General features: G+C 46.5%; 1 protein-coding gene across 5 annotated transcripts in view; it reads left to right on the top strand.

Moving 5' to 3' along the window:
• Positions 1-1679: 1679 nt before the first annotated feature.
• Positions 1680-21429, top strand: part of ADRA1A (adrenoceptor alpha 1A) — a 119673-nt gene continuing 99923 nt past the window's right edge. For 3 of the 5 annotated variants that reach the window (XM_079143128.1, XM_079143130.1, XM_079143126.1), the window contains exons 1-2: positions 1681-2235; positions 3507-5056. In XM_079143128.1, coding sequence (XP_078999254.1) covers positions 4174-5056 — 883 coding nt within the window. In that variant the 5' untranslated portion in view covers positions 1681-2235; positions 3507-4173. Of the gene's footprint in view, positions 2310-3506; positions 5057-21429 lie in introns of all 5 variants that reach the window. The other 2 variants (XM_079143129.1, XM_079143127.1) reach the window with 2 other exon arrangements.

Here is a 21429-nt window from a genome sequence, read left to right on the forward strand (position 1 = left end):
TAATATTCTGAAATGCATATAGCTTTATTCAACCATAAGGTAAACAGAGTATGGAATTTCCCAGAAAAAAAAATCAAGAAGACTGGTTGTGCAGCTTCAGATATTAATGAATCAAAGAGAAGCAAATTTACTTCAAAGACATAAATACCAAATCATGTGAAAAACTATAGCAGAACTATGATATTTTTAAATCCATTTTTCTGAAGAAATTAGGTGACTGATATTTAATAACATTTATTTATCTTCCTGGAAATATAGTTTTTCCATACCTTTTTATTGGTACATTATAGTTGTAATGGTGGGATTCATTGTTATGTATGCATATGTTCACACAATATAACAATATAGTTGGCCAATATTGTTCCACAGTATTTTCCATTTCTCAAATCTTCTGCCTCCTCTGGTTCCTTTACTCTACTCTACTGATCTCCCTTTGATTTTCATGAGATGCTCCCCACATTCCTTTTCCTTTATCGTCTCTAGCTTCAGAGAGAAAACATACAGCCCTGACTTTCTGAGTTTGGCTCATTTTGCTGAACATAATGTTCTCAAGTTCTATCCATTCTCCTGCAAATGATGTAATTCCATTCTGCTTTATATAATACCACATTCTCTTTATCCATTCATCCATTGACAGACACCTAGGCTGGTTCCATAGTTTGGCTACTATTAATTATGCTGCTATAAACATGGGTATGCACTTATCACTGTAGTATGATGACTTTAACTCTTTAGGATAAATATAGAGGAGTGGTATAGCTGGGTCATATGGTGGTTTCATGCCTAGTCTTTTGAGAAAAGTTCATACTGATTTCCACAGTGGTTAACTAATTTACAATCCCATCAACCGTGTACAAGTGTTTCTTTTTCTCTACATCCTTTCTGGCATTTACTATTGTTTGTATTCTTTTTTATTTTTACTTTTTCTTTTTAGTTATGCATGACAGTAGAATCTATCTTGATCTATTTATGCAAGCATAGAATGTCTTATTCTAATTAGAAACCCAGTCTTGTGGATATATATGATGTTGAGAGATGACTGTCATACTGACTGGAGATGAAATCTCAGTGTAGTTTTTAATTTGCATCTCTCTAATTGCTAAAGATGTTGGATATCTTTTCATATATTTATTAGCTATTTGTATTTCTTCTGTGTCTGTTTAGTTCATTTGCCCATTTATTAATTGGGTTATTTTTTTCTTTTTGGTCTTAAGTTTTTTGAGTTCTTTATATAGTCTAGATATTAATCCTCTGTCAGAAAAGTAGCTAGCAAAGATTTTGTCCCATTCTGTAGGTTCTTTCTTCATATTCTTAATCGTTTCCTTGACTGTGCAGAAGCTTTTTAATTCAATACCATCCCATTCACTAACTCTTGGCATTATCCTAGAAATATCATTTTATCACAATCAAATTTATGCAATTTTATCTGATTTTACTTGCTTTTTAAAGATCTACAAATAATACAATTTACTTGCGTATTTGGCATAACAACACGCTTGTTGATTTTAACAAACATAGGCCCCATGTTGTTAAGCTGTTCAAAGTAACTTGCAGGGATTTCTGTAACCACATCATATACACAGTGATATCTAGCAAGAGTGTCAATTTTTTTTTTAATTTCAAATAACTTCCCCTTCTCTCTCTCTCTCTCTCTCTCTCTCTCTCTCTCTCTCTCTCTCTCTCTCTCTCTCTCTCTCTCTCTCTCTCTCTCTCACACACACACACACACACACACACACACACGTACGCACGCGCGCACGCGCACAGACACACAGAGCTGAACCCACTCTCTAGGCAGGAAAGAAAAAACTAAAAACTATCGCCAACCGCACTTGTGCCCGCTGCGTCAGAGCAATACGGTAACTGCCAGAGATTACGGTACTAGCTGGGCTACAGCCTGTGTTACGTCAGCAAGAGCTGCAAAGTTCCTTGCCCGTTCTTTTCTGGTGTCGAGGGGCTGAATTTAAAAGGGTGATTGTGGAGTTTTTGGTTTGCTGTTCCCCCCCCCCCATTTTCACTATTTTAAAATATCCAGGTATAGCGATCACGAGCCAGGAATTTGAAGGCATCGGTGGTAGCGGGGTGAGTCAGCGGGTGTAAAAGGACTAGGATTTGGTTCCTCGGAGAGACGGTCCCTCTCCCCCCACCAGAGAAGCGGCGGCAGGCGGATCCTGGAACTGAAGCCCGCCCGCTCCTCCCCAGCGCGGGAGCGGGAGCTGGGCATCCGCTCTTCAGGTGAGTGCGCCGCGGCCGCCGGTGCAGGCATGCAGCAGGGCCGGTGGGCGAAGGCAGACCTCCCTGGCCTGCAGGTGAGACGGAACCCCACACCCCAAAAGCCTCCCGCTTTTTTCGCCCGCTTTCATACCAGCACCGCTACCCCACCCGGCTTCCCTCCTGCCTTCTGGGAAGTTATCTTCTAGTTAACAAGTGTCTCTAACCCTCTCTTTATCGCCCCGAAGTAGATAAAAACGGGCTTCTGCAGTGGCGAGCGTTTCCTGTCACCTGTGACGGCTCGAACTCGTGATTTTCACAGTGGCCTGTGCCCGGGATTCCTGCCTCGAACCCAACCCCTTAAGGCGAACTGGGCACGTCCCCACGGTTCGCAGTCATGGAAACCCAGTTTTCTCAAGTAGATTATGGTCCCCATCCCAGGAAATCTGGGGCGTCCTCTGTCCTCTGGCACGCGGGCTTGATTTTTACGCCTACAAAAATCCGCATTGACTGCCACTTGCAAAGCCCCCTCTGCAGAGTGTGGCGCTCCCCACCCCGATCCCCAGCAGTCCGGGTGTGGCTCGCGACTGGAGCCCCTGGGGCAGGCAATCCTGCGGCTTGGAAACCCAGTCTGGACCGACCTGACCTGGGTCCCTTTCAGCCCTCGGGATCCGCTCGGGATCCGCCAGCTTTGCTCCGGACCGGGCTCCCAGGCGGGTTTGCTTGGTAAACCCGCGCGCATCCCGCATCCCGGAGTGCGAATTCCTGGGACGTGAGTGTGAGCGTGCTCGTGGCTCCGGCCCTGCGCTTCCCGGGTAGCAGAGGTTCTCTCTCCCAGGTCGCCCCCTCCAGGTGACTGAGATGCAACCTGTTCAAAAGACAACCGGGTAGATCCTCTGCATTCCACCGGCTTTGGCTGAGCGCTACGCAAGCTAGCCACAGTCGCGCCTACCCGGCTTGGGGATTTTATTTTCGCTGTAGTGGCGCTCTCTGTCCAGTTCCGGGCACCACCGCTTGGATTGTTGTTGCTGGGGAGGGGGTTTTGGGGGAGTTGTTTTGTTTGCTTCCTCCTCCCACTTTGGATATTGAACTTGGCCACAGGCAGCCAAGCAAGGCGAGAGGTCAGGTTCCCGGCGGGGGAGGGGGCGTAGGAGGAGCGGCGTGCGGTCCCCTCCAGTGTCGCCTCTGTCTTGGCCGGGCAAGGCCGCTTCTGGCGGGGCTCCCAGCTGGAGTCCCACTGCTGGTCAGGCTCCTCACTGCCTCGCCTGAATCACGGTCCGCCTTTGATCTTTCAGGAGGGCGCAGGAAAAGAAGCACGGGCGCGGCCAGGGTTTCAGCGAACATTTCACACCCTTTTCTCGCGGCGGTGTGCCTAGAAGCTGGAGCTAGCAGGAGCCTGCGGTGGGGCAGTCAACGCATGGATAACTGAAGGCCTTGAGCAACGCACCAGGTGCAAACGGTCCCCGTCTTTGAACGTCGACGGCTGATCCATACTTACCTGTGGTTTGGCGCAAGACTGGTGCTGGAATTTTGAATTCCAAATTATGTGCACAATGCCCAGTCTTCTCCCCACTAGGGCGGATCGGACAGTACAGAAAAGAGGATTCCGATAATTCTGGTTCTGCGTTTTGCAACATTACTTCTCCAGCTGCACGTCAAAGGTCGGTTAGGGAGGCAGTTGGGGTCCTGGTCAGCGCAGTGAGAGGAGAGGTTCTCTGACAGCCTCGCGCGCCCCTGGCCATGTTGCCTTTAATGCCCTGTGCCTTAGAGTGGCCCTCCAAGGGTTCCCAGGGCTGGCCGCGGTTGCTGCCCACCCGCGCGTTCTCTCTCGCCCCCAGCCAAACCCAACTGGCCCGGCTCCGAGGAGGTGAGACCTTTTGACTCCTGCTGCCTCACTCCCGCCTCCGCCCCCCGCCCGAGGGTGGCCCTAGAGAGCCGGATCTCGCCGGCGCGGCTGGGACCATGGTGTTTCTCTCCGGAAATGCTTCCGACAGCTCCAACTGCACCCACCCGCCGGCACCAGTGAACATTTCCAAGGCCATTCTGCTCGGGGTGATCTTAGGGGGACTCATCATTTTCGGGGTGCTGGGGAATATCCTAGTGATCCTCTCCGTGGCCTGTCACCGGCATCTGCACTCGGTCACTCACTACTACATCGTCAACCTGGCGGTGGCCGACCTCCTCCTCACCTCCACGGTGCTGCCCTTCTCCGCCATCTTCGAGATTTTGGGCTACTGGGCCTTTGGCAGGGTCTTCTGCAATATCTGGGCGGCAGTGGACGTCCTGTGCTGCACTGCGTCCATCATGGGCCTCTGCATCATCTCCATTGACCGCTACATCGGCGTGAGCTACCCGCTGCGCTACCCGACCATCGTCACCCAGAGGAGGGGTCTCAGGGCTCTGCTCTGCGTCTGGGCGCTTTCCCTGGTCATCTCCATAGGGCCTCTGTTCGGCTGGAGGCAGCCGGCCCCGGAGGACGAGACGATCTGTCAGATCAACGAGGAGCCCGGCTACGTGCTCTTCTCGGCGCTGGGTTCCTTCTACGTGCCGCTGGCCATCATCCTGGTCATGTACTGCCGAGTCTACGTGGTGGCCAAGAGGGAGAGCCGGGGCCTCAAGTCCGGCCTCAAGACCGACAAGTCTGACTCCGAGCAAGTGACGCTTCGCATTCACCGGAAAAATGTCGCGGCAGGAGGCGGCGGAATGAGCAGCGCCAAGAACAAGACGCACTTTTCGGTGAGGCTCCTCAAGTTTTCCCGGGAGAAGAAAGCGGCCAAAACCCTGGGCATCGTGGTCGGCTGCTTCGTGCTCTGCTGGCTGCCCTTCTTCCTAGTGATGCCCATTGGTAAGTGTTTAGGACCCCCAGTCCTGGGGTTCAGGGGCCTCACCCTCTTCCTCTTCTGTGACCCACGATCACTGGTCCGTGTGACCTGCAGTCCTAGGGTCTGCATCTCAGCACCGGGCATTTAAGAAAGGCTTTCTGTTAGAAGCGCGAATGTTCATTCTTTCTACTCCTATCTCATTTACACCGGGTCCCAGGGCGCTTTTCAACTCCTGTAAAGTGGCTTCCAACTGATGCAGATTAATTGGTCTCCATAATAAGAATGTCAGCTTCCTTAATGCCTTTAAGTATGTGTTTAATTTAAATCTATCCGCCCTCTTTGGTGTCTCAGAGTATCCACCGAGTACTTAGGCTCACTCTTAAGATAGGGAATGCAAATCGTCTCGGCCTGAAAATAAGCACCATGCTGATTTTAGACAAATGTGTGATTTCATTATTGCATTAGCTTGTTCATAGGGGTTATAATAGTCTGCTTATTATGTTGTATGTATGTGTTAATTTTATTTTCTGGATTAAGTATCGAAGGAAGTGTGGGAAACTTCTAACAACAAAAACAATTTTATGTCCAAACAACTTAAACCTTAAAGAATTCATGATAATATTGTTAAAGAGTAAATACTCATACCTCTATTTTAATAGTAAGTATTAAACCGGACACCACTCTTATCCAAAATCATTCTGAGAGTTGGAGATGACGTTGTTTGAATATAACATCATAATAATACAAACCCAGTTTTTGCAGATGATAAATTAGCTGTTGTCAAAACGATTTAGCTCATTGCAAGTATCAGCAAGCTTGGAATAGTCATCTATCTCTGAAAGGCCTTCAGTGACATCCCAAAATGGTTGTTTGCTATTTTTAGTTGGCGAGCTCAAATATAGATCTGCACTTTGCTTATCTACTAACCCTAACAAACAAAAAGTCATGCTAAAAATTAATTAAAATTTGTTTCAGGTACTTTAGATGGCATATACTTAAAAGTTCTTTAATTTGCAACCCTGTGTAAAAGCAGCAGCTATTATTTTTTGAATGCCAGCTATGTTCCAGATAACTTACCAGACTTTCTCTTTCACTAGTCCTTTCCACAACTATTATCCTGAAATCCCAAATGGGGGCAGAGATTCTTCTGGTTCTAAAGCCCAAGCCGCCAGCCACATGTAGCTACTTAAATGTGAGTTAATATTTAAAAATATCAAGGTTAAGTTCTTCAGTCCCACTAGCATTTTTCAAGTACAAATAGCTACATGTGGCCAGTGGCTACTGTTTTTGATGAGAGAGATAGAAATTATTTCTATTGTTGCAAAAATTTTACCAGACAGATCTGCTGGGGAGGCCTTTCTCAGTTCACCACCTGGCTTTCCATTCTGCCCACCTGTCATTATTATTTACTCCTCCTGGGAGCGCACCTCAGCTTTGAATTTATGGAAATAACACCCCATCCCTGGCCACTGCCAGTTTACCTACCTTCCCACATCCTACCTCTTACTGAGTCCTAGATTTTTGCACATTATTCATGTATTTGCTCAGTCAACAAGTATTTATTGAGCACTTGTTTTGGATACTTAGGATGAACATGACAGAAAAATCCTTGCCGGGGAGATTCTTTTCGAGGAGACAGAAACAAACATACCTTTAAAAGTCAAGGATTAACAAACACTATCAAAAAGTTAAGAGCATAAGAGGACAGTGAGTGACAAGGATGAAGGAGAAGGTGGTCAGGAAAGTTCTCCTGAAGAGGTGACATTTGAGCAGAGTCCCGGCTGATGTGAACAGCAAGCCTCTCAATATCTGGGAGAAAAGAGCTCCCAGGGAGAGGGAACCCCAAATACAAGAACGGGGAAGAGCTGGACCTGTGGAGGAAGAGCAGGAGGGTCAGTGCAGCTGGGCTGCAGGCAGCAAGGGGAAGGCAAGTTCAAAAAGGGGGCGGGAGAGGTGAGCGCAAAGGCCAGTGGGGTCTTCTAGCCCAGAGTAAAATTTGCATATTATTCTAATTTGGTGGGAAGCGATTGGAGGGTCTTTAGAGGGTGAGCGGCTAGTCTCATTTTATATTTTTATATCATTGTGGTTTAGGATGGAGGACGAGATTAGCAGGGGGGCCAGAGTGGAATCAGGGAGACCCGTCTGGAGGCTGTTAGAGAGATGGGGGGGAGACAGGTCCTGATGCCTTGGACTCAGCTGGGGCAGGTGGTGGTGGCCAGAAGTGATGGTGTCCAGGACTTATTTCAGAAGTCAAGCTAACAGATTTGGACACAGAGTATGAAATAAAGAAATGAATTATTCATGACTGTGTCCTGAATAAATGGTTAAAGGGGTGCATTTTATTGAGACTAGGGAAAAAAAGGGTTACAAGGAGCTGGTGGAAGAGGGAATTCAGAGCACTTATTTTATGTACACTACTGGGAAATACCTGTTAAACATCTGAGTGGAGAGACCAACGAGGTGACAGATATATTAATTTGGAGCTTACAGGAGAAGGTGTGATTAAAAACTGGGAGGCATGGCTGACGCAAAGAAACGGGGAGAGCTCTGCAAGAGAGAAGGAAAGGTCAGAGGTGAGCCTTGGGAGTCAGTAGGAGGAGGACCAACCCGCAAAGAGGTGGAGATCTAGAGACCTGGGAGGTAGCAGGAGAATCAAGTGTGGCAGATCTGCAGCAGAATGAAATGTCTCACAGCGGCAGAGGTACAGCTCTGTCGCACAGCTGCAGGGCCAAGCGAGAGGGGGCCTGAGACCCAGGAGGGGCTTGGCAGTAAGCAGGTCCTCAGCGATGGAAGGTGGTCATGGGAGGCTAACAGCTTCCATGGAGTGATAGCAACAAACCCAACTGTGCTTTCTAGAAGGAATGAGAGGTGAAGTGCAGCAGGAAAACTCGACAGTTCTTTTGAGGTTTTGCTGGAGTCGATCCAGGAACAGGGTGAGCAACTGGAAGGAGAGCGTTTTGAAGGTGGGAGATACGGCATCGTAGTCATATTCCAATGAAATGATGGAATAAGAGACTCTCTGGTGGCACAGGCCAATGGTAGGATTCTGTGCCGGCGGGAGGGCTGGGAAGTGACAGGAAGGCCATGGTATGAGCATCAGGTGGACATGGAGGGAGAGAAAGGTCTCTCCCAAGTGTTTTCATAGCCTCCACAAAATAAGCAGGATCATCAACTCTGAGTGAGGCAGCGAGAGTTTGAGGAGCAAAAAGAAGATGTGGACTACTCATCTTTCACAGTAGGAGAGAAAATGTATTATAGAAACGTAATGGCAAACCCAGGAGGTCCGAGGGCCAGCGTGGGATTTATGTCATGAATTTAAAGTAGAACATTCAAGAGACTGCTCTCTCCCGGTGAAGTAGCCCTGGGTAGAGGACACAGCTAGGATGGACAATGAGTTGTAGGGAGCAAGTGAAGAGCCAGGTCCCTTCATGGACACAGGCTGGGTCAGATTAGGGAACATGCAGTCAGATGGCAGAAGGAATCCAGGGGTGACCTGGTGACCTGGTGACCTGGTGACCTGGTGCTCGTGGTTGTGTTGGTAACTGGGCTCTAAAGGGAACTGATGCACCATGGCCTGGCTTCTGATGTCCCACAGGGGTAGGTGGGCAGTGGGTTCAAATAAAAAGATGAATAGAGCGCCCTCTGCCCCTTGAGGGCCTCGCAGCCCAGTTAAGGAGACTCACTGAGAACAGTCAGCACAGGTCTGGGAGATGGGTGCTCCCAGCAGTGGTATTACCAGGAGGTGAGGAAGAGAGCAGTTATCTGCATCCGGAGGTCACTGTAGAAGTTTCCAGAAGTACTGCTGTTGACTGAACATATCCTTAAAGACAGTACTACTTCTGCTGGCCATCAGCAAGATGTTATTTGTTTTTATTAACAACCTTAAGCACATTTTTCATGCAAAATATGAACAGAAAAATAAATAGGCCATTATGTTATCATACCCGAGGGACGTGAGCTCTTAAGGATGACAAATGCCCTCTTGGGAAAAAGAGGTTATCAGTCTGCACGAGGCTGCCAGAGAGCACAGGGATCCGAAAGTAACCCAGGGCAGGGACGAGCGTGGCGTCCAGGCTGAGGGGCAAGGCGCGTGTGCGCAATGGGAACTGACCTGGGAAACCAGGTGAGAGTCGCCTTGCTGGGCTAACAGCCCGGCAGCTCTGAGTTCCAGTCTTGCTAATCTTGCTTCCTTTCTGCATCCCGGATGTTTGGTTGAAATTCAGACCCCCTGCAGCAGAGGAATGCCGCATTTGAGATTGTTATTGGTCATTTATACCTTGGGGGGAATGCTTGGGAAAAGCAGCTTTGCTCAGAGTGTGATGACCAGGGAGAACAGGAAGGGGTTAGCCTTCAGCTGTGGACGAGGAGGAAGGACAGAGACCGCGCCCCCCAGCAGAGCTCCACGCTGCAGCCTGCATCGTCTCCGCCTCTTTCATCCCCTTGTCTAGAGCCCCCAGTTCCGGAGGCAGTGTCCCAAGTGGAAAAAGTGGGGTCCTGAGACTTAAACCTGGGCTTTCTTTCCCATAAAACGGGGTATGCAACACAGGCCGGCTGCCTCCCATAGCGCCCAGCACTGAGCCACTGCAGCGAGGGTCAGTCTTATCAGGGGCAGATGTTTCCATGAGAAGTGATTGTTCTTGGGGGTGAGAGAAAGAAAGAACATGAGAAAGGAAGGAATGAGGAGCCCCATTCATTGATGACGTGGTCAGGAGTCTGCATTCTGGTCGAGTTATCCGATGTAAACACAAAAGCCAGCGTTATTCTTGAACCTAAGAAATTGCTCTAAACCAAAGAGAGCAGTGTCAGGTTGCAACGAGGCCTCTGTGGACAGACAGCACTTGAGAATTCTGCTTTTAAAACAGGCAGGAGGCAGTGCAGTGGTAGAGAGGGAGAATGTGCTCTAGGGAGGGAGGTGTGGGGAAGGTAGAGCCCGCAAGGTGTTTATCCTGCAGAAGAAACCACAAGGGCAGAGCATGACTCAGCAAAATTTCATCGAGCATCTACTATGTGCCAAACAGCTAGAGAATACCTGGGGATGATAACAATTATTTTGAGCCCTAATGGTGCTCAAAATCTGAACAGTTAAATTCCTAGCAGTTTCAGATGGCGAGCAATGAATCATGACAAGGAAAAAGAGCTGGTACCTATAATGACACATAAATTTCCTATAATGTTGCTAATTCTTTGGTGGATGCTCAGGATCATCAAGAGGTAAGTGTTGCTTCACTGTAGGGACCCTGGGATCCACCTTCTAAATCTTACAGCAAAGCTTGACCTCGGAGAGGGAATGATGTGAAGAGAATCTAATAGCCACTAGGATTTAATTTAAGATAAAGAAATCAATTTTTCTGTTACTCTTCCTATATCACAAAGCATCCCAAAATGGAGTGGCCAAAAGGATCCTGAGGCTTATGATTCTGTGAGCCAGGAGTAGGTCAGCTCCCAGTTCACCTGCAGTCAGGACTGGCTGACACTCAGGGTGCCTCTCTTCCTCCAGTGGTCTCAACCAGCTTTCTTATAGGGTGACAGTTCTCTCCAGAGACTGCCAGACCTCTGAAGAGCTGGGCCCACATCTAGCCCAGTGTCATAGCCGCCTCATCCTGCGGTCAGAGCAAGTCATGAGATCAGCGTCGGTTCAGGGGGAAGAGATGCAGACCCACCTCTTGAAGGCGGAGCAACAGGAACGTACAAGCACGGGGCTGTCATGGTCCTTATGCAGAATACTTCCTCCTCTTTTGCTTTCATCTGTTAATTATGTTAAGACATTCCCCGACCGGCTTTGTGCCCTGACCAACATCAGACAGGGTCCTTGCCTTCCTGAGGGTTTCTCATCTCTAGAGGGAAGAAGAGGACCACATAAAGCAGTCTCAGATTGTGTACAGTGCCGTAAAGGGGATCAACATGGTGCCTCGAAACCCTACACCGTGGCTAAGCACAGTCCAGGGCAGGGGGCTAAAAAGTCTTGCTGGGAAGAAGGGCTTGACCTCTAGGCCAAGGTCTGTAAAAATGAGCAGGTGTGTGTCGGTTCCAAGGCCGAGAAGGGGACAGAACGTGCCAAGACTCTGGCAGAGGTGACCCGAGGCCCATGAGGGTCTTCTAGAAGGCCACGGTGGCCACGGCTCAGTGACCAGGAGATAAGGAATATCAAAAAAAAAGCTGGAAAGAGAGACCAGACTAAACAAGATGCACTAGCCATTCTACAAGTTGTTTTATCCAAAGATGACCAGCCAGCAGAGATGACATGATCAAGTTTATATTTCAAAATATCAAAGGCTTAGTGAAAAGATTATGGCTAGACCAGCCGGGAGACCTCAGCCTGGGCCCGGGTGAGATGTCTCCTGCCAAGTGTGATCCGGTTAAAATGCTTATTTCCCTGAGCTGCCGCAGAGCCCTGGCACGCCTCCCTTCTCCGTCCTTCAGGGCTTAGATTCACCAGAAAACATTTCTCGTGATCACAGATATTGTAACCGGACTTGGCTTTGAATTAATCTGGGCTCTCGCCCAGAAAAATCCGCCATGAAGATTCACCCCCATATTCCAAGGAATGCGCTGCAGAAGATGCTAGCAATGAGTTCTAGCAAAGCTTTGGACAATAGCCGCCTTTCAAAGCAGGCCGTAGCCAGGGAAGTCCTTAAGTTGAGCAGCGACCACTCCTTAGTCACTTAGTAACCTGTCAAGTGGCCGCTGTGTTCTGTGGCCTCTTGGTTCCATGGCAGGCAGGAGGACACTTTCCTAAGTCGTTCCCTCTGGTGAGCTCCCTCTGTTTTAGCCTTACTGTTTCCTTGCCAATCTGACACTTGTATCGCAGGTTTTCGCTTTCGACAGGTGTTGCTTTGAACATTTCTTTCTATGTTTTCTTTAGTCATTTTTATTTCTCCTTTTGTGGAATTGCCTACCTGTGCTTTCGGGCCACTTTTCTTTATAGTGGTTTTTCTTTTCTTTTTGTTTTTTAACTGTAAGTTCATTTTATTCATTGAAGATATTGATTACTTAGCAGAAATGCTGAGTTGCCCATTTTCTCATGCTCTGTTCAGATAGGCTGAGGAAATATAGCTTCTTTATTTTCCAAAAACCCATGACTCTTCTTATAAATTTCCACAGAAACACACACACACACACACACACACACACACACACACACACTCAGTGAAATCCAGCGAGCGGTCAGATCCGATCATTTATGCATCATCTTACATTCTCAGTCTCCTTTGAATGACTTGACGTTCTAGCCCACTCAGGCTGCTGTAATAGAATACCACTAGCTCTGTCCCCACAGTCAAGGCAACTCTCTGGGGCCTTTTTCCTAATCCCTTCCCAAAGGCCCACCTCCTGATACCACCACATTGACAGTGGAATTGTCCTCATATACATTTGAAGGGACACACAGTCAGACCAAAGACTTTCAGAACAGCCCTCTAAAATGTTGACCAGGTCCAAGGGCTTAAATAAATTCTGGGCAGTCAGAGATAGGAAGTTAGGATCTGTAGTAGTTAGATTTCTGTCACTATAACAAAATGCCTGAGGCACATAATGTAATGAGAAAAGGTTTCCTTTGGCCCATGGTTCTGGAGGTTACAGCCCAAGGTCGTGTGGCCTCATTGCTTTGGGCCTCTGGCCAGGGAGGAGCATCTCTGCTGCAGTGGGTAGCAGAGCCAAGCTCTCACTTCACGAGCCAGGAAACCAAGGGAGCTACTGAGAAGCCAGGCCCCACAGTCTCCTTCAAAGAGCCCCCTCAGAGACCAAAGTACCTCCCATGAAGCACCACCTCCCGAAGATCTGCAGCACCTCTTGATAGTGCCACGCAGGGAACCAAGCTTGAACACATGAACCTTTAGGGGACATTCAACATTCAAACTATAGCTGGGCCCTTGGCCTTAATTATATCTTATTGATTTGTGGGGGGTGTTGTTTGTTTGCTTGTTTTTCGTTTTAGTGTCTTACACTGGAGAGGTTGGTTTTGTCCAATGCTAGTCTCCAGCCCTTGGTCCCTGATGAACCTGAGGTTACTGACCTATGGACCATTCGCCTGGTGGCCTAGCCCACCCAGTCTTCACTGAAAGGACAGACCTCCAAGCTTGGCTATGACTCCATTGGTTCCTGGCTTGAGTGACTTGCTCTTTGGCCCGTGGTCAGAGTAACTTTGCCCCTACCACCCCCATCACCACCTGTGGCCACCTGCTGAGCCAGTTTTTGGCCATCCTGGTCTCAGGATGCTGAGCCCCATCTTGCCCTCTGCCCATCCTGCCCTCTGCCCACCCTGCTGTCATTTACCAGGTGCGGAAAAACACCTGGTTTTCAGACTTCCTTGTAGTCCTTCTACCACCCTTGTTGAGAGGGGAATCAGAAAAAACGTCCCATGGACTCTTTCTACTACTGCTCCCTCCTTTCCCCCCTCATCTCCCAGGGCAGACAGAATGACTTGCCCCCACTTCTCTTTTTTTTTTTTTTCTAAATGGTACACTCCTCTCAATCATGCCCCCTCCTTCCTGGGTGGCACCCACCTTCTGTGGACTAACAATGGCAGTGAATTGCGGGCTGGAAGATAAAGAGGTTTGCAAAAGCGAATGGAGATGAGGAATTCTTAAAATATTCTGATCCTTGTACACATTTAGCTACTACTTTTTCTCCATTGGCACGTGATTATTTTCATAGTGCTTGCAAATACACAGGCATATACAGTTTTATGTAGTAGAACGTTTTAATCTGCTGCTTCATGGAAGTGCCCTCTTAGGGGTGCTCGGGAGACCTTCCCTGGTGGAGGTCAGACACCCGCATCTCCTCCTGCTTCTTCTAGACCATTATCTGTGTTCTACCTGAAGTTTTTGTTTGTATCCGTGTGGTGGATGTCTTACCGTATTCATTTTGAAATGGTTAGCCAGATAGTCTGAAAAGACTTATGGAAAAGTCCATCATTCCCTGTCTTATTTGGGAAAACTACATTTGTTATGTTAAAGAGAACATCGAGTCTATTTTCTCTTCCATCTATCTGTTTCTCTGCTGTAGCACTGATGCCATATTATTTAATGACTATGATTTCATAATGCCTTTTAGTACTTTCGGGTTTTAGACTCCTGGATGAATATGCTTTTTCGAAACTGTCTTGCCTTTGTGTTCTTCACATCTGTCTCTCAGGAAATCTCAGGACTCATCGTGTCACCCTGTTTGCTTACCACACTACTTTCTTTAAATATTTTTTTAGTTGTCAATGGACCTTTTATGTATTTATTTATATGTGGTGTTGAGAATCAAACCCAGTGCCTCACACATGCTAGGCAAGCGCTCCACCACTGAGCCACAACCCCAGTACCCCCAAACTACTGTCCTTCGCACTTAGCTAACATCTAAGCTAAAAACTGATCATTACTGATCATTACAATGACCTGGAGAACATCAGAGACGCTGCCCGCTATTGTTTTTAGATCAATATACTTCATCACATCAGGGGAGTATCTTTCTGTAATCTATAGACTATTCAGATCCAGATCTAAAATGCCCTCTAATCTATTTGCAGTTTAGAATGTAATTTTGTAACATGCAAATTTTTCATCTTATCAAATGCTGCTTTTGATGCTTTTGATTGGATCAATTTTACTTCATACCATTAACATGTGTATTCCTGGATTAAATTCCACCCAATCAGGTGGCTTTATTCTTTTTGAAGTTACTGTACAACACCGAGTCTTTTCTTTCTGGTTTGCACTTACATTTCTATGTGAAGTGAGTCAACGTTGTTTTGCAGGGCTGTGTTTGTCACATTGTGGTACCAGGTTTATGTTCATTTCAGAAAGTAAATTGTTTTGAAATATGAAAAAAAATTTTTCATTTTTTTCTACAATATGTAACAGTGTAAATAGTGTAAGAATTATGTGTTCCTGGAAGGTTTGAAAAACTTGCCTATAAAACATGGGGCACAGCTCCTTTTATGGATGCAATTCTTTGAGACTAGTTTCTATTTCTTCCGTGGATAGTGATCTATTTTGATTGTCAGATTAGATCATTTTTATTCTCTTATTTTCCTTTTCCTTGGGGGCTCAACATTTTAGCTTGGATTTATACATAAAATTCTGCATTTTTTCATTTTCTTGCTATCTCATTTCCCACATTGTAATTTCTTTCATTTAGTGTTCACTGAGGCTTCCTGGAAGACCGTCAATTTTGTTAGTTTTTTTTCTTTTTTCAAAAAATTCAAATTCTAGATTTATGAATTGTTTTAATCTACTTGCCAACACACTAATTTATCTCTAGAAATTTCTCTCTTATTTTCTGATTATGCCTTGTTTTTCAATATTAGCTTGAATGGAATGTTTAGTTTCTGTATTTTAATACTTTCCTATCCAAGTTTAAACTTGGCCAAAGCTGTATACTTTCCTCTAAGCAAACTTTAGTTCCTTCCTCTGTTTTGCTAGGCAGTGTTTGTATATAGTGGGTCTTTGTTTCCACTTTTAATATTTCCTTTGTCCTGTATAGACAGGCAAGGAGCCCTTGTGTGTTGTTGTTGGTTGTTAATTTGAAAATAATTGGTATTTTTATCTCCTACTTTCATAAAATTTCTAATTTACTTCATTATCATCAGAGAGTATGAACTAAATAATTTCTAGCTCTGGAAATAACAGAGGTTTTCTTTAGGACTTAACATACAATCAATAATTTAGAGGTTTAACAGATTTATGTTTAATAGCCATATATTAATCATTTTAATAGTAGTCTTTTTCAGATCTTCTCTATCCATTTTTCTTATTTTTATCTCTATCCATCATCTACTTTATTAGTAAACTATTTAGAGAGCTATGAAAAACTTTCTCATTGCTACTGAGTTTCTTCCAATTATTTCTGGATTTTCAGCAGATTAGATGTATGAATCTTGCTGTTGCTTGATAAAATTCAATCAATAAAATCTTCTTTTTTAAAGATCATTGTTTGTCCTATTATTTTCCTATGACACACACATTTTTAAAGACACGGATGCTGCCGTCTTTAATATATTTTTCTGTGTTTTCCAACATCCCTTCACCCACCCCTTCACACATTTCAGCTTGCCTATCTTGTACCAACTGGATTTTCATTTTCCATATCCCAGACCTGGGTGTCTGTCTCTTATTGAAGACTTAACTAATTTTCACTTACTGTGACATATCATTTGCTTTGGTTTTTCGTGTTACGTTTTTGGCTTTATGCTTCTTTCTTTTTTTTGTTTTTTTTTTGTGTTTTTTTTTTTTTTGTTTTTTGTTGTTGTTGGTTGGTTTTTTGTTTTGTGTCTTTTTTATAGCAGAACATTTTTTCCCTGACTTTTTAATTCTGCAGTGTTTTGGAAAGCTTGTCTCCTGTTTTGGGTTCTGGTCGGGGGCAGGAGGGGTGTTACCTCTGAGGTTTCAAAAATCAGTTTGGGCCTTCGTTCCCCTTGCCACCACCCTCACCTGCTCTGCACTTGTGAGATGAGAGGTTTATCACACTTCTATTTCCTCTTCACCCTGAAACCCACGTCTTTTGATAAGTCAAACTTCTCATGGTCAAGCTAGGTTATTTCTGTGAGATCTCAGTGTAGCCTGGGGTGCATTTGTACCCTTCTTGGTTTGGTTTGGTGATGATAGTCGCCCTCCTATTATATCCTGTAATTGACTCACTATTGTGATCTGGATGGCACTTCATCTGCCACATGGAACAGGGGTCAGCAAGGAGAGGCCTGTTTTTGTAAATGAAGTTTTCTTGGAACAGGGTGGTGCTTAGGTTCACGTGGGTTCTGTGGGTGCCGCCCTGGTATCGCTAGAAACGGTGCACCCACATAGTTTAAAATAGCTGTTATTGTATTAAAGGCCAGTATGGCACCGAAAAAAATTGTACCAATGAAGACATAAGCAAAACACATTTTCTCAGCCCCACCTGTCCGAGCCTTAGCACGTGAAAGAAAACTTAGCTGGCATGGAAGTCAAAATGGGTGCGTGTTACATCTCCGTGTCCCAAGTCTGTGCTTCCCTGACCGGAGGCACCTAGGGCTTCGCAAACGAACGGGGACAACCTGGTTTTTGTTCTTGTCAGGAATTTGCTTTACTTATTCATTTTTCAGACAAGATACTCATAGAATTTTCCATATTAAAAAAAAAAAAAAAAAAAGTCACTGGTCTGGGGTCACCATTCACTGCCGTTGCCTGAAACCCAGGGCAGCTTTTTGCCCCGAAGCCAATGGTAGCGCTGTTGATGTCACGTGCTCCGCGGGCTCTTCCCTTCAGACTTGGCATCAGCTGTTTCCGATCGCCTTTACCTGGCTCTACCCCTCTTTCTCTTGCTTTTCTCCCCTTTTCATCCCCTTTGCACTGTTTTCTTCTGGCCTCCTTTCCAGTTTCTCAAGTTCACGTTCTAGTTTGTCTCTTGGGGTTAGTAGCATTCAATCTCCTCCACATTCCCTCCACCCCTCCCGTTTGGGGGGCGTATTGCTCTCTTCTGGGTGTTACCTGCACCCCATCCTTGAGTCCAAGTGCTCCTTAAATCTTGCTTCAGTCCAGCCTCAAGTGCCTCTAAGCTATCACACCTTTCAGGCTGGACCCTTGCTCTGATTCAGCAGATTGGTCTCCTCCACTGAGTAGCTGAACCTTTTCATGGAAATGGTAATTCTCCTCTTTTTGTTCCACCTCAGAGAGGATGACCCAGTATTAAAATTTGAAATGAGCTTTTTTTAAAAAAAACTGCCTGTGTATCTGTTCAAGTCTTTCAGACCCAGGCAAAGGGGAGAAGGAAGAAGATTCTCTAGGCTGCAGTTGGAACGTGCTGGGGTGCAGTGCAGGGCACCCACAGGCACGGGAGGTAAAGGGTTTTCTCTTCTCCTGGTTTGCCTGGCCTGGCGGGCGCAGCGACCTCTCCTCCAGGAACACTCTGCCCCCGGGAGCCATGCCCCAGCCAGCCTCCCTTGTCTGCTGACCTTGCCTGGGAAAGCAGAGTGCCCTCCCAGACCCTGCGCGTCCTTGAGAGCTGTCTTTGGAAAGCTGCCTCAGCCACCAGTCTCCAGGTCTGTCACTCCAAGCCCTGGGCATGTTACCAAGAAGCAACTGGGAGCCATCTCACCTTTACCCCCTTTCCCCGAAGGAACCCTGGACTCATCCCTGTCCTTGTAGGGGTAGGGTCCTAGCTAAACTCACATCCAGAAACTTCTCAGAGATTCTGGCTTATGGAGATTGGTTTTCCTAGGATTTTAGCTGTGACCTCAAATATATGAATGAATATATACACACACACATACATATTCATTCTCAGGTATATTAAGAGATGAAAATGGGAACCTAGAAGTTCAGCTTGCCCTCAGGTCACTGCCCACCCCCAGGCTCCTTTCACCTGCACCCCTGTGGAAGTGGGTGTGGCTAAACGTGACAGTTTGGGGTTCAAGACAAAGCATGCCTGTCCCCCGCTACCCTTGGCCTGTTGACCTGTTTAGAGGACACCATGGGGTCAGTCGGGAGCAGAGTCCCAGCTTTGTTCTGTAGATTCCCTAGAAGGTTAGGGGAAACCATGTGAACAGCTTACCCAGTGTCTTCCTGGGAAGAACGGGAGAACTGGATCTGGGACAGGCACTGGGAGGGTGGGTGTCTTAGCCTGGGCTGCTGTAACACCCAGAGGCTGGGGGTCTCAAGCACGCAAGATCAGAGAATCAAGAGCAGAGTGCCAGTGTCATCCCTTTCTTGGTTCTCGGGTGACTACCTTCCCGCTCTGTCCTCACCTGGCTGGGACAGAGAGAGCAGATGGGGGGCTCCATCCTCATGACCTCCCTTGTCTAACCCTAGTTACTTCTCAGAGGCCCCACCTCTCACTTAGGGCATCTGCTGTGAATTCGTGGGCACAAACATCCACAGGGGTCGTGCTAGCCTGCCGCTGAATTCATCTAGTGCGACTCCCCGAGCAGGCCTGTAGGGTGAAGCAGCAGTGCTGCCGTGGCCATGAGGAAGCTGAGGCTGGCCAGCCATGACCTGACATCCTGCTGGAGCCACTGGAGCAGGGACAGGGAACTGGCCACAAGTTCAAAGCCTGGGGTCTCCCCTCCTCTGCTCCTTCCTCTGCACCGCTGTCTCCTCCCCTGAAGGGAAGAGGGCCTTGCCTGGGGTCTGGGGCTTTCAAACTTAGCTTTGTAACCCTTTGTGCAAAGGAAATCTCCACGCAAAACCCAAGACAGAAAATGGATAAAAGTAGCGCCACACCAGGGGCAGCAGCCGGGAACCCCAAGTCCTGCACACTCAGGTCTCTTCTCCTGCTAACAGCTGCCACCAAAGGGGACTGGAGCACAGGTTGCCGTCTGTGCTCAGGACATCTGATTCCAGACTCCGTGTGTGGTATCCGAAGTTTCGCAAGGAGCGGGGTTCGCATTTTCAAATAAGAAGGAGGCAAAGTTGACCAAGGGCACATGGGCTGTCATTGTTCTGGAATGCCGGCAGAGCAAGTAGTCTTTGCCCAAAAAGGGTTTGAAAAGGGAACATTTTGCACACTCTTTTTTTTTTTTTTTAATGCGCTCTCCACATTTAGCCTATTGCCAGGACATTTGGTTACCACTTAGAAACCTGCATTTACAAGTTGATTGTGGACTTCGGCCCCTTGTATGAGAAATGTTCTTGAAGTTTACCTGCACTCTACAATGCAGTCCCCCCCCCCTCAGTTTCTGTTATTAGAAAATGACTAATGGAGGATCTCAAATAAATGTTTTAAAGGACACTGTAGAAGAGGATGCAATCCCGGAATAACAAACCATTCCTAAAGAGGTTCGAGCAGTAGCTCTCAACCAGGGGCGATTTTGACCCTGGGGGACACTTGGCAATGTCACCATTGGGGTGGGAGACGCCCCTGGCTTCTGGGAGGCTGCACTGGGAATGCTGCTCAACACCCTCCAGGGCACAGGTCACCCCCAAAGCTCAGAACTAACCGTCCCCAAGAGGAAATAGTGCCAAGACCGATAAACTCTAGTTTATGTTATGCAGATTTGTAAAAGTCATGAAAATACCTTATAAACACCATTTTAAAGAAGAACATACATTTTTACTATCATTCTAAGTTTTTGACTGTTTCCAACATCTTGGCTAGTGTTCAAGGGAAAGGAAAAAAAAAAAAACCTGAAGTCTCCAGATGCCAGAGGGTCCCTAGTGAAGCCATGATTTCTTTCCACTGTTTTCTTGAGATGTATATGACATGAAGTTCTCAGTTTTAGCCATTTTAAATTGCCCAGCTCAGCAGCACTTAGTACACTGACAATGTTGTGCAACTGTCACCCCTAAATAGCTACGAAACATTTCCATCACCCTGTCCCCCTTAGCAGTCATTCCCTCCCGAGTCTGGCAGCCATCCACCTGCCTCTATCGTGGGGAGCTGCCTTTGCTGCATGTAAGGGGGATCGTACGTATGTGGCCTTGGGCGCATGTCTTTGACTTTCTGGAGTCATCCGTGTCCTGACATGTATCAGTACTTGGTTTTTCTTTGTGGCTGAATAATAATTCCTCATTGTGCGGATAATACTGCATTTTATTTCTCCATCAGTGGATGGAGTTTGGGGTTGTTTTTATCTTCTGGTTAATTATGAAGAGTGCTTCTATGAATATTCATGTACAAATTTTTTAACACCGGTTTTCACTTCTTTTCTGTATCCACCTAGCAGGGAATTGCTGAGGCGTTTGGTACTTCTCTGTGGAACTTCTTGAGGAACTACCCAGCTGTTTGCCACAGCAGCTGCCCCCATTACTTGCCCACCAGGGATGTGTGAGGGTTCATGGTTTGGCCAGTATCACTCCCCAGCATGTCCCCTCTCCCTCCCTTTCCTCTACTGATCTCCCTTTGATTTTCCTGAGATTCCCCCACACACCTCTCTTTTCCTCTTTCCTCTCTAACTTTACTGCACGTGAAAGAAAACATAAGATCCTTCACCTTCTGAGTTTGCCTTATTTCACTTAACATAATGGTCTCTAGTTCCATTCATTTTCCTGCAAATGGCATAATTTCATTTTTCTTTATGTCTGAATACAACGCCATTGAGTATACATACTGCATTTTCTTTACCCAGTCATCCTTTCACTTTCTTGATACTTCCATTCAATGCACACCTCTTAATTTTCATGAGATTCAATTTATCTACTTTTTCATTTGTTGCTTTTATTTTGATCATAGCTGAGAAATCACTGCCTAATCAAGGTCAGAAAGACTTCTTCCTATGCTTTGTTCTAAGAGTCTTATAGTTTTAGCTCCTGCAAGTAGGTCTTTGATCCATTTTGAGTTCATTTTTATGTATGGTGTGAGGTAAGGCCCAACCTCATTGTTTAGTATGTGGAACTCCAGTCGCCAAAGCACCCATCTATTGAAAAAAACTCTTCATTCGCCCTTTGAATGATCTGAGCATCTGTGTCAAAATTCAGTTGACCATAAGTACAGGAGTTCATTT

This window comes from Sciurus vulgaris (assembly GCF_902686455.1).
Source record: "Sciurus vulgaris genome assembly, chromosome: 5".
Lineage (NCBI taxonomy): Eukaryota > Metazoa > Chordata > Mammalia > Rodentia > Sciuridae > Sciurus > Sciurus vulgaris.